Source organism: Lactuca serriola, chromosome 9 (assembly GCF_051521515.1).
Source record: "Lactuca serriola cultivar US96UC23 chromosome 9, Lser_US96UC23_V15, whole genome shotgun sequence".
Classification (NCBI taxonomy): domain Eukaryota; kingdom Viridiplantae; phylum Streptophyta; class Magnoliopsida; order Asterales; family Asteraceae; genus Lactuca; species Lactuca serriola.
The window spans coordinates 35,796,745-35,811,180 of NC_136416.1; the positions used below are offsets into that span (position 1 = coordinate 35,796,745).

Below are 14,436 nucleotides of genomic sequence, written 5' to 3' on the forward strand. Positions count from 1 at the left end.
AACCCCACCAGGATCCAGGCGAGTACTCTCCAGTCGCCACCCATTCGACCCCGCAGTGTCCATCTCCTCCGTTCAAAAGATTCAATCGTCGCCGGAATCGACCCCAAATAATATCCCATCTCGTCGGAGTCACAACACCGCCCTTGATTTGTCGCTGCCAACAAAACCAACACTACCGGTTATCTCCAACAACGGCAACCCCATCAGCAGCCACCGTTGATCCCACCGTCACCGCCCGATGTCAGCCTCACCGATTGCCTCTACCTAGTCAACATCATCTTCAACTTCGGCTCTCATCCCCTGCAGCTCCGACTTTCGCTGCACCATTAAACCCCGGAGAAGAACAAAGAGAAAGAAGAAGAAGAAGAAGAGGGAAAAGTCACGACCGACGATTACAAGCAGCGCCTCCGACAGCGATCAACGAACTCTTTTTCCTGATCATCGCTGTCTATTAGCCTGCCAGTGGTTGTCACCCGAGTATCGCCAATTGCTTCTGACCTTGCTGAGAAGCCTCCAACAATAACATCAATCGCCGACCCCTGCTTTCTCGATCCGCCACCAGTCATTGATGGCTACTCCTTCATTCACTCATTGAAGACCAGCCACGGCAGCTCCAACTTCAGATACGCTGTCACCTTTCGATAACCCCTCACCATCTCTGATCTGATCTCATCTCCAACAGTTGAGACTTAAGTGGCGTCATCAGGCAAAGGTTCACCATCTCCAGTCGCGTCTCTTATTCTGGGAGTGTCACATCTAGGAATCTTTTTCCAAAACTGAGGAAATAAACTAGGATGGGCCCAAAAGTGCTATATGGATCAAACAAAATCAACATCGGGTGTCACTTGCTATGGACTGCTAAAACTATGATTTGGGCTTCTCACATATTTGCATATGGGCTGTTGAATTTATTTTGGCACTTTGGGCTCCAGTTCTTAATTTCGATGGGCTAATTCTATGAGACGAGGATCAACAATATAAAGTTCTTGTGCCACAATTCCTCTAAACAAAATTCATTTTCAAAATATGCACTACGGCTCCGACTCACCCGACATCTTCAAAAAAAAAAAAAAAAAAAAAAAGGATTTGGGCCTAGGGGACTGAAATATTATTTTGGGCTCCATCAATCTTGTTGGGTCTCCCTAAAATCATTTTTTCATGCTGATGGGCTGGTTCAAATAATTAAAATAGGTCGTCTTTGCAAGATAAAATCATCAGTGCAATGTTCGTGTGCTCCAATTCAGCTTAACTAAATCCGAATCAAGAAGATGCAGTCTAACTAGCTCGACATTTTCAAAAAAAAGGGAGGGGGAAGAGTAGTACGCTACTACTGCTACTCGTGAAGCATTTCGAAATAGCCCTCAACAATTGTGTTGCTCGGCTATCAGCAGTTGTGTTGACCAACTTCAGGCAGTCTCGCTAATCAACTCTCACCACTCATGTTGACCGGCACTCGCTAGTCTCGTTGCTTAGCTCTCAGCAGTTGCACAGACTGACTCTCAGTAGCGATGTGGCCCAGCTCAGCAGCTATAAGACCTAGCCATCATTACTTACGTTGTTGGACTAGCAGTCGCGCTGCCTAGCTTTCGGCAGCCGCGCTAACCAGTTTTTGATAGTACTTGGGTCACTTAGCTTTTCTCAGTAGCTGTGTCGCCCAATTTCCTGCAACTATGTATCCGTTGTTCCCATTTGTCACCTCCCCTAGTAAAGAGGGGGGGGGGGGGGGAATAGGGTTGGTAGAACACTATGTAGAAGTGATTTTTATTCCCAAGGGGAAGAGTTAAAGTACATGCAGGACTGACACCATGATGACAGTGCACTCCCCAGGTGATATTAATATTTCGAGTCGGAAGCTCAGCCCCGTTGGTCAACCCTTGGTAGTCTCGTTGCCCAACTTTCAGTGGTCGCATTGCCCACCTATCACTAGCAGCTCGCTCCCCGGACCTTAGCGGCCCTGCTGACCAGTTCTTGATGGCGGTCTCACTACGCACCACTTGACGATAGTTACACTATCAAGCTCTAAGTAGCACCGCCACATAGCTCTCCGCAAACAACCAAGACAACGAGACATCATTTATTAGTACGACTAGCGATGCAACAAAGCATCAGGTACCATTCCGATTTAACTCAAACTGGTCACACGAGCTAGACACATAGATGGTAGGGTGTTACGCCCAGTCATGCGAGGTTCAGCACCCTCGCCTCGAGTTGCCTGGCTTCTCAGCCCGACTCTATTCTAGCGGCAAGCTCCACATGCGAGGTTTAGTACCCTCGCCTCGAGTCGCCTGGCTTCTCAGCCCGACTCCATTGTAGCGGCAAGCTCCGCATGCGAGGTTTGGTACCCTCGCCTCGAGTCGCCTTGCTTCTCAGCCCGACTCCATTATAGCGGCAAGGTCCGCATGCGAGGTTCAGCACCCTCACCTCGAGTCGTCTGGCTTCTCAGCCTGACTCCATTCTAGCGGCAAGGTCCGCATGCGAGGTTTAGTACCCTCGCCTCGAGTCGCCTGACTTCTCAGCCCGACTCCATTCTAGCGGCAAGCTCCGCATGCGAGGTTTAGTACCCTCGCCTCGAGTCGCTTGGCTTCTCAGCCCGACTCCATTATAACGGCACGATCCGCATGCGAGGTTCAACACCCTCGCCTCGAGTCACCTAGTTTCTCAGCCCGACTCCATTATAGCGGCACGCTCCGCATGCGAGGTTTAGTACCCTTGCCTCGAGTCGCCTGGCTTTTCAGCCCGAATCCAGTATGGCAACACGCCCAATCCATTCCACGCGATGCTTTCCCGCGTGATGTACTTACGATCGCTGACAGCCAAGACCGATCCATTCCATGCAATGCTTTCCCCGTGTAACATCTCCATGATTATGGGCTGCTAAGCCCAAGCTATTCTCCTAAGTCGCGCATCATAAACTTCTCGCACACCATGATTCTCATGTGCTTGGACGATCGATGAAGTGTTACCCACATTACAACCTGCTATAGTGAGGATACTCTCCAGCAAGAAGGTCATCCTGATAGCGGCCCTATTACCTACAACCCCACGGCACCTCTGTCTCCTGGCTCTTGGAAACAGTCCTGCTGTGTAACCCCACCTGTAGCCTTGTCGCGTACCCCGCAGCATCTCTGCTACCTGGCTCTCGGCAACAGTCTCACTGCATGTTTCCTACCTATAGCCTCACTACCTGTTCCTCAAGAATTCTGTTGTTTGGCTATTGACAATAGTCTTACTACGTGACCCTCGCTAGCAACCTAGTTGCCCAGCTCTCAGAATCTATTCCTCGCCTCCTCTAAGAAAGGGGGGGGGAATAGGGTTGGTATGCCGTAATGCAGACTATGTAGATGGTTATTGGTGACATCCCATCTCACATGGCTACCACAACAATCACGTCGGATAACAGTCTCAGGGACTGAATGGAAAGCTCACGCTTCTTAGCTACCCCGGTCCGACATTCCACCGACATTAGTGTCGCGTAACACTCTTTAGCAGCCTCGGTCCGCATGATTGCGTCAATAGTTACGTTACATCTCACCGACCGGCTCGCACTCCTCTCAAGGAAGGAGTATCAAGTCAGCTCAAGCAGCGTTTGGCTCATCGCATAAACCCACGACCCTCGTGGGCAAGGTTCGGTCATTCTCTTTATTATTTATTGTATTGGTGCTTTATCTAGTCTGATCCGATTTTCAGCAACCCAATCGCATCAGACTAGGGGGACTTGACGACGCACAGTTTATTTGCCTAAGTCCAGTCCGATGTCATTGGCCGCGTACCAATAACATCAGACTGGGGGGACTTGATGATATATGGTCCATTAGCACGGCCCAGACTGCTCTAGCGTGCCAGCCTAGCCTGGCGCGCTCCCGCTAGCCTTTCCTGGCGTTCTCCTGCCAACCTTGCTGGGGACTCCCTTGCCAGCCTCGCTGTGGACTCTCCTGTTGGTTTATATGACTAAGTCCAGTCCGATGTCATTGGCCGTGTACCAATACCATCAGACTGAGGGGACTTGATGGGATATGGTCCACTGGCATGACCCAGACCGCTCTAGCGCACCAGCCTGGCATGGCGCGCTCCTACCAGCCTTGCCTGGCGCTCCCTTGCCAGCCTTGCTGGGGACTCCCTTGCCAGCCCTGCTGGGGACTCTCCTGCCGGCTCGGCCAGGCGTTCCCCCGCCTGGCACTCCCTTGCCATCCTCTCCTGGTGCGCGCCCGCCAGCCCCGCCCGGCGCCTCCGGGCGGCCTCACCCAACTCCTTGCTAGCTGGGCCTGAATTGGGATGGCCCAAGGCCTGACCTAATTCCCCTTGACCTAATTGTCCCCTATATAATGAACTGTACCTCCTCCATGGAGGGGGAGCTTCCCCTAGACTCTTCCCCCATGGCTAAGCCGCCACTATACTCCGGCTGGGTGGCTCAGCCGCCACCCGCCGCCGCCATACACCACCACTAGCACCAAGATGGTTCTCTCCAGCTATGGAGGACCATCTCAGATCTTCTAGCTGATCTAACTTGACCGTCGGAGCCCGCTCCCGGGGCACAGTCCTTGGGGCGGCTCTAACGCGTCTCTCTGATGGTGACTTGCAGATCTCCGCCGTAGCAGAAGACCAGAAGACTTGCCGGAGGCTGATGTTCCATCATGCTACATATACATCATGGATCTCCTTATCACTTTATTTTTATTGATATTTTTCATGACACGTCCAATATGAAAAAGACAATACTACAGAAGTTGTTATTGTTAGGCTATCAATAGTCAATTAAATCATCCATGCTAGTAATGCAATGTTAACTAATCTTTAAATTGTCACATTCCGACTTTATAACTAATTTTTACATTAATATAACATAAAAAAATTCAAAAGATAATCTCACTAACACATAAACAGTCCCTTTATATATTTTTTAAATCATTTAAAACATAAAAATACCCATTTAAATATTAATATGAATATATTAGTATTCTATTTGATTCATAATATCAAGGTTCTAAATAACGTAAGACGTGAGCGTGACTTAAGGCGAGAATTTTCTATATAATTAATGTTTTTATATGTATTTTCAACTATTATTCGTTTTTATACACATACATGAGTTAAGGCGGCATTTTGGCAAAGCTTGGCGGCAGGTGCAAGCCTTGGAGCCGTGGCGCGCCATGGCGGAGCCATGACGAACTTTTTAGAACCTTGCATAATATTGGTTACTAGGTTATAATTCATGAGAACCACAGTTACAAAATTAATTAATCTTTTACAGTAAAAAAATCATAATTATTAACCAAAATTTTAAATAAATTATTAGTTAAGATATTTATATTTTCTTATTTATGTAAATTTATAAACCATTAATTTAAATAAATACGAGAAATTATTTTTCAAGATATATAAAACAAATTTTATTTGCGAACTAATGAAAAAATAATGATATTATATAATGAAATATTAAATTAATTATAAAAAACAACCAGAATGAGTGAAGAAAATGAAAATTAGTAAATGAGAAATTAGAAAATTAAGTTGTTGAAATAAACATATATGAAAAAAATAAGAAATTACAAATAAAAATTAACAATAAAGTTTGATTACAAATAATAATCAAAGATGTTAGAAGAAATAAACTTCTACAAACTATTTACATTTTTTTTAACATCTTCTTTACACAACATTAGAAGTAAAATGAAATCACAAATATGTAGTCAATGCAAGACATAAATAAAAATATTGGTTAACAAATAAATAAAACTAAGTATTAACATCTATATCTACAATCTACAATATATGATAATTGAGAAATGTAAAATGAAATTATAAATATGTAGTCAATATAAAATGGTAGTATAAATAAACAGAAAATCAGGATGGAGTCTTGGATATGTAAACAGGAAAGTAGGATGGAGTCCTCATAGGTATGGACAACTACCTGAAAGAAATTCTATTTTCTGTTTAGTATCGAATAACTATAATAATTTTGATAAGTAAAATAGAAAAAAGTAAAATCCTATTTTTGTAATACCATCGCACAAGAAGTAAAAGATCACAAAAGACATTTGACATTCTGTTTAGTAGGTACATCGAAATTTTAATCAAATAAAGTTATGGAAAAACATAGTAACGACTTGTATACTTTGCATATTATGTACATTTTGATGGATGTCCAAAAAAAGAATAGTTATATTAATTAAGTTAATTCAAAGTATGCGTACAAAGTTGAAATTATGTTAACAACTATGCAATATAAATTATTTTATGTTCTCGAATAATTTTGACTACTATGTGTTGCTACTTTTTCAAAACATGTTTTCATCCATTTGGTTTAAACTAAAAAATGATTATTTGTTTACAAATAGTATAAGAAATAGTTGATTAACAATTTTTAAAGATTAAAGAAGAAGAAAAGAATACGCTAAGACATATGCTTGTGTTTATGAATCACTTGCAGAAGTTATCGTCGATTGAAAAGAATACAACTTGAGATGAAGAATGATAAAGAAAATTCTGATGGTTTATATTATCGTAGAATAAAAACCTCCTTATTTAACGTGATAAAAAAAAGGAAAATTAAAATCCCCTTATATACGTGATATAGTTACATAGAAAATAGAAGCAGTGATTTAAAAAAGAAAGACGATCATATATTTATGTCGTAAATATGTTTAATTTTTTAAATTTGATATTATATGTGAATTAATTATATGCCTAATATTCATGGATTGTATAAATCGTAAATCGTAAGTTAAATAGTAAAATAACCGGATATAATTATGGTATTAACAGAAGATATAATGGTAATTCAATACTTTATTAAATTAAAGGATTGTATTATTGTATTAAATATACTGATACGTGAGACGTGACAAACTCTTAGAACAACTCAGATATATTAACACGCGACAAACATTAAATATAAAATTTTAAAAGAATGACATGGGTACAACAAAAACTATTCTTTTATTAATATAACTAGGTTAAAACACGTGGATACCACGGATAAGAAAGAAAAAAAAATATTAATAAATCATAAGATTATAATTGAACAAAGATAAGATAAAATTTATTAATTTATAAATATAGATGTTTCAAATATTATAAAAAAAAATATCATTAAAGATTCGAGTTTGAAGTTTTGTTCCCAATCAAAATAATAGTAAATTAGGTTGGACATTGAAGTTATAATTATTATTAAAGTAAATTTGAAATTTTCCAATTATATGTATTACAAACTTGGAAAATCGACATTGCTAACTTGGTAATTATCTTAAAATAAGGATAATATATTTGTTGTTCCTCTATAAGAACGAAAATTCTCTTGTGTTATCTTATTATCTTACTAGTTGTGAGACCCGTATGTTATACGGGTTGGATAAAACAAAAAAAATTAAATATAAAAGTTTAAACAAAAATTTATTTAAATTTAAAATTTAAAATTTGAATTTAAAATGAAACATATTCAATAATATGAGTTGTAATATTGTAATTTAATTACTATTTTCATTTCAAATAAGGCAATTAATAATTGAGGTTTAAATAAGATGTGTTAATTAAAAAAAGATAAACAATAAGAAAATGACACATGGAAAAAACATTTATTCAAAAATACCAAAAAATGACATGTGTCCAAGTTAATGAGAGAGTGACATGTGGCAAAATTATTTTCATTTATTAGGGAGGATCATTTATTACTTTCCAAATTACTTTTACGTTTCAACGAAAATTGTATCAAATAATATATGGAATTGATTATAGACTATTTTGAATTTGAATTTAGGTGTTACACGTGGCGTAATACTAATTTAATAGTTTGACACATGACATAATAATATTAACTCTATTCATTTATTAGATAGGAAGATTAATATAAGAAGATATATTTTATCTAGATGTGAAACAATAGTTTATTTTTCTATTGATTCTTGGACTTAGTTAGACTAGACGGTATTTTGGTATTTTTTGCCGGCCCCTTATCTCTTTTTTTACATGCGGTATTTTGCCGCCGGTGTTCTTCCACCGGTGGTAAATTTTGTTTCCATTGTGCCTTTTGATTGGTCATTTATAAACTTATATATATATATATATATATATATATATATATATATATATATATATATATATATATATTTTCATTTTCATTTTCATTTTCATAGGTAAAAAAATTACCATACCATTATCATAGGCAAAAATTATTAAAAAATACAAATGCTTATATGGTGTTTATGTGCACACATTTTCCATTGGTAAAACCACACCCTTTACCCTTATAGGAATTTACCAAGTTGTACCACTCAATGCCCCTGTTATTGTCAAGCGATAGGTGAGGCTTGTGGTCTTCATGTATGCAAAATTATGCACTAAAGTGTGACTATTAATGTATTCTATCAATTGTTAGATGTAAAAATGGTGTGGAAATATAAGGGCTATTATTAGTAATTCCTTGAGCTAATCTTTCGTGTTTCATATATTAAAACGTGGCGGGTTAAGTACTGACTTGGACAAACGTGCCAAAAGTTTTTGACCAACTTTGTATTAATATAATTCCAACTATATTAAAATTATAAATTAATTAACGACTCACAGATTACGGAAGCAAACAAGTAGCAACCTTGTACCCATTGCTTTCCTGCTTTTGATCCGATTGCTGTTTGAAAAAAACAACCAACTAAATTATAGATTTATAAAGCGTCTTTCATTTTACAATATAAAACGACTGAGGTAGTCCATTCTTGGTCAATATGGAATGTAAAAACCCCAAAACAAAGCATTCTAAAGCTTGATAAACCCATTTATATAATGTTCACATCCTGGCTTCAGGAAATCGTAAACAGCAAATGATGAGAGAAATATCCCTTCTCCTCCTCCTCTTCTGTTTCTCGCTAAAATCTTCATCTTCACAGAACATTCATGATCATCTTCAGAGGGGTTCCTCTCTATCTGTTGATGATAGTTCAGACGTCATAAGGTCGCCAGACAGCACTTATACATGTGGCTTCTATGGCTTCCAAAGCAACGCTTATTGGTTTGCAATCTGGTTCACAAACTCCAAAGACCGAACTGTGGTTTGGACTGCAAACCGCAACACACCTGTCAATGGCCGTGGATCAAAAATGACATTTCGGGGAAATGGGGCCATGGTTTTGACAGATGTGGGTGGCATGGTCGTGTGGGAAACAAACACAACCTCAACAGATGTAAATAGAGCAGTGCTGCTGAATACAGGTAATCTGGTATTGAAGAACCAAAAAGGTCAGATTCTTTGGCAAAGTTTTGATTATCCAACTGATACTCTTTTGCCTTCTCAAACGCTAACAAAGAGCACAAGCTTGATATCTGCTTTGAGAAGAGGAAGTTTTGAATCTGGGTATTTTGTTTTGAGCTATAACAGTATTAACGTTTTAACACTGACTTACGATGGCCCAGAAATATCAAGTGTGTACTGGCCGAGTCCTGATCCTGGATTTAATGTCTGGTCTTACGGAAGAACTTCATATAACAGCAGCAGAATCGCAGCCTTTGATGATTTTGGTGAATTTAGGTCGAGCGATCGGTGGCAGTTTAGTGCTTTAGATAGGGGTTTTGGGATCAGAAGGAGGTTAACCATGGACTATGATGGTAATCTCAGATTCTATAGCTTGAACGAGTCAACTGGATTATGGTCGATTTCATGGCAAGCTATTGCACAACCATGTAGTGTTCACGGAATCTGTGGGAGGAATGGAATATGTGATAACGGAGTACTACAATCGGAATGTTTATGTCCACCCAATCACCAATGGACTAACCCTACTGATTTAAGTCAGGGTTGTAAGCCTACTTTCAATACAACCTGTTCAAACTCAACAAAGTTTGGATTTTTGGAAGTGCCGTATACAGATTACTATGGCTTTGATTTAGATTACTTCACACCCATTACGTTGGATGCTTGTAAGGACATCTGCTTGGGAGATTGTAGATGTATAGCATTTAGTTACAGGATAACAGGTGCAGGATTATGCTTTATTAAAAGTGCTCTTTTCAACGGTTTCAGGTCTCCTAATTTCCCAGGAAGCATCTACTTGAAAGTACCAATTGACATGGAAACAAGAGAATCTGTCTCAACTCTTACTAGTGCTAACAGTAACACCACGTGTGTAGAGGTCACAGTCATGGTGGGTTCTCAATCTATGTATGAACCATCTGGCACAAAGGTGAAATGGGTTTATCTTTACTCCTTCGCTATAGCTATTGGTGTGGCTGAAGCTTTTGTTATCTTGATAGGGTGGTGGCTTTTTTATAGAAAGAATGCCCTCCTAACTAACCTAGAAGAGGGGTATCGTATGGTATCAGGTCAGTTTAGGGGGTTTACTTATCAAGAATTGGTGAAGGCGACACAAAACTTTAAGGTGGAAATAGGGAGAGGAGGCTCAGGGACTGTGTATAAAGGGGTTCTGGAAGATGAAAGGGTGGTGGCTGTGAAAAGGTTAGGAGATGTGAGCGAAGGTGGAGAGTTTTGGGTAGAAGTGAGCACAATCGGTAAAATCAATCACATGAATTTAGTAAGAATGTGGGGATTCTGTTCACACAAACGACACAGACTTCTGGTGTATGAGTATGTGGAAAATCTTTCTCTTGACCAGAGATTGTTCTCCACGAGTTTTCTTCAATGGAATGAAAGGTTCAAAGTTGCCGTAGGCATAGCAAAAGGTTTGGCTTATTTACACCATGAATGCCTAGAATGGGTGATTCATTGTGATGTTAAGCCAGAAAACATTCTTTTAGATGAGTCGTTTGAAGCAAAGATTGCAGATTTTGGTCTGGCGAAGTTGTCTCAGAGAGGTGTTCAAAGGTCGGAGTTTACTAGGATTAGAGGAACAAAAGGATATATGGCTCCAGAATGGGCAAGCAACCTTCCTATTACAGCAAAAGTTGATGTGTACAGCTATGGGGTTGTGGTTTTAGAAATGACAAGGGGAATTCGACTTTCTAATATTGTTGTTCAGGAAGGGGAAGAGGAAGAAACGGAGCTTATGAGGCTTGTAAGGGTGATGAAAACGAAGCTTCAAGGAGAAGAAATGGAGTCATGGACTGAAGAGATGGTTGATTCGAGGTTGGGAGGGTTGTTTAGTAGGAAGCAAGCTGCAAAACTTGTTGAGATTGGTATAAGTTGTGTGGAGGAAGACAGAAATAAAAGGCCTACAATGGATTCAGTTGTTCAAGATCTAATTGATTGCGAGTCCTAGTCTATACGTTAATACACGCCCATTATTTTTAGGTTCCATGAAGGTATCCTATATAGTTTTTAATGTATTTTTATCGGGTTAATTTACATTGTTTTCTTAAAAAAATGATTATAAATAGTTACATAGGTTGATTTATAATAAAGATGTTGTGGGTCTTAATAAGAGCACCCATTATTTTACTTCTAATTTATATTGGGGTTTGAACCCTCAACATTTTTTAGAGACATCCATCAATTAGTTATATTAACTTGGAGAGTTGGTGTTGTTATTCATTTTTGGCTTGTGAATTGTGATGTAATGTATTTTAACTGGATTAAGCGCATAGGCGTTGGTTCTCTCGTTAAACTGGGATGGTTGGTGTTGTTTTTCATTTTCAATTTATGATATATAATGTTTTTGCTTCTAGTTTTTTCCTAGTGTTTGTTTAGTAATATAATTCCATTGTTTTAAAATGTTTTTTTTGTACCGTTGTATACTTTGTTTAATAATATTTAATAATGCACATGGCTCAAGCCTTTTGTTTTCCTTTAATTTAAACAAAATTGCATAATGGTCTATGTGGTTTAAAAAACGTCACATATTCGATCCCTAACTTTTTTTTGACGCGGATCGAATATATATTTTCATTTTCTTGTGTAGTTAGTGTCTGAACTAAGACCACAGTTCGTTTTCATCGCACAATATCTTCATTCCATTCATCTTCATCGACAAAACCAACAAAACTACTTTCATGGTTTTGGCCTCTTGACTTTCAATTTATGCTAAACCTATTTAGTGCTCATTATTTCAATCGATACCCATTTCATCGTTGCGAACCTACTGATAAAGAGAGGAATATGATGAGGAAGCTTCGCTTTAAGTTCCATATCAATTGATCTGACTGCAGACCATTGTTTGATTGCATGACTATGATTTAATTTGTGGGTGCGATTTCTGGGGTGAGTTCCTTGTGATTTTTGGGTGCAATTACTAGATTGATAAATTCAACACACAGATACAATCAAATGCACTTAGTTCCTCTTATTGTTCAATAAGATGCAACTATGTACAAGTGATGGTGGTGATCGGAGATGAAGATGCCGATGATGAACCCTGATAAAGAATAAAAGGAAAGGGTGGATGGTGGGGTGGATAGCAGTGACATTTTAAATCATTAGGGTTTTACTGGTAGGCTGGACAATGGTGGTGGGGTGGATCGTTTCCAAGATATTACAAGTCCTTTTAATTGTCCAGCATGCTCGACAATTATGCACCATGGTTTTATTAGTTACAAAATATTACAAGTCATTTTAATTGTCCATAATTGGGGCAAACCACTATGGTCAAACTGTACATGGGCGGTTTCTTTTTTAGTTAATCTGGATAGAATGACTTAATGGGTAAAAGTGATGAACATTGTGAATTAATTTTGTTGGTAGTTAAGGGTAAAATCATCATTTAGTCACATTAAGACAATTTATTTAGTATAGAAAAGAAACAGACTTTATGTATACAACACTTTTCAGACATACATTTAATTTATTTTATCCTTATGATGCAGTTCTTTATGCCTTTTTTGGGTTGCGGTTGTTTTATATTGCTTGAAGATCAAATTCAAAAGCATCCCAGAAGAAGGAGATGAAAGAAGTATGCCTTTTTTTTGGTCAAAACAACATAAAAGTAATTATTCAATGTATAAGTTTGGGGTTAACGAATACCAAATAAGGATTTTGTAGGCATCATTATTCACTAATATCATAATGAAACCTATTTTAATGCTTCTTAAATTTAAATAGGTGGAGGAGAAACTAGAGTCTGAACAAGGGAAAACAAATGTCCGCCGATTCTTTTCTAGGTTCCGTACTCCTATATTCTTAAAGGTATGTATTTTTACTTTTAGGCTTGACAGAATGGGGGTCGGCAACCCTCGGCAAATCCTACCTGGACTCGGCAAACACTGTACCACGAACTCGACATCCCGAGTTCGGTGGCCAAACTCGGCATGTCAAGTTAGGTGGCCAAACTGGGTGGGTTTCTGCCGAGTTACTCTTCTCTCTTCTCCTTTCTTCTTCCCTACTCGACAATCTCTTCTTTCGCTCTCCTGTTTGGCATTGCAAAGAAGAAAATGGTTTTTGGTTGAGGTGGAGCTCGGTGCACTTGACACCTCTCCCCCAACCTTAGTGTACTAAATACTTTTATCTCTTTCATATGTTTACTTCTTATTTAGACAAAAAAAAAACTTATATAATTTTTTTATGTTTACACTTGCATTCATTTATTTTGATATTTTTAATAGAATGGGGTGATCGGAGCTAAATTGTGACAACCCAAGAGTTTCCATTCTGTAAAACCATCCACAACAAGCGAAGTCAAATCCGTTCTGCTAACTTTCAAACTTTTGGGATAAGTTTGAGCATTTCAGGATTTACACTTAAGGATATATCAGGAGAGAGGTTGCACTAGAGTATTGTGCAAGTCTGTTTTTCCAAAGCTCATTGATATTAGAACATGTTTGAATAAAATATTTTCTGCCAAAAACCCCAGAAGTATATATATGGTTCTTAGCCATTTTGGATTCATTAGTTACATTTCGAATTAGAGAAAAGCCGATTTCTCTCTCAAGGATCTTCGCCCGATCACGAGAGTATGGAATGAACATAGTTATTGATCCGAGATCATGGATTAGATATACTCGATCCGGGAGTATGGATTAGGTAAAAAGGTTAATTTTAGATCTGAGAGTATAGATCGTGTCGTCATGAGGATCGACGGGGTGGAATAAAATTGCTTATATGAGGTGAAATTGTATATATTGTAAGTTCTAATATATATATATATATATATATATATATATATATATATGATATAACATTGTGGTATTGAAATCCCTATGTACTCACCAGGTTTTCCAACCTACCTCACTCAGTTTATTTGTATCACAGGTGTCGATACGAAGCTACATTACACTGAGAGATTAAAGGAGATGTAAATCACTAGTGTAAATGAATGTAAGGTCTGTTTATGCTTATGTTTCTGTAATGACGATGACATCCCAAAGTTTTAATAAAAACAAAATACATTTCTTCAAAAATGCTTTGATAATATATTTATCATGTTTTCTGGGAACAAATTTCGCAATATCATTCTTTAAAATGAATATTCTAATTTTCAAATAAGCATAAGTAAATTTTGTGAATTTGGGGTTGTCACAATTGGTATCAGAGCATTAGTTTAAGCGAACTAGGAATGTTAGGAA

At 38.4% G+C, this 14,436-nt stretch overlaps 1 protein-coding gene across 1 annotated transcript; it reads left to right on the forward strand.

Annotated features, from left to right (window-relative positions):
• Positions 1-8,615: 8,615 nt before the first annotated feature.
• On the forward strand, positions 8,616-11,606 carry LOC145073425 (putative receptor protein kinase ZmPK1). Its single transcript, XM_079019974.1, has one exon. The coding sequence runs from the start codon at positions 8,814-8,816 to the stop codon at positions 11,199-11,201; it is 2,388 nt and encodes a 795-aa protein (XP_078876100.1). The 5' UTR covers positions 8,616-8,813; the 3' UTR covers positions 11,202-11,606.
• Positions 11,607-14,436: the final 2,830 nt, after the last annotated feature.

Bases quoted from the DNA above. Each gene is read 5' to 3' on its own strand.
- LOC145073425 (XM_079019974.1), top strand. From the start codon at position 8,814: ATGATGAGAGAAATATCCCTTCTCCTCCTCCTCTTCTGTTTCTCGCTA.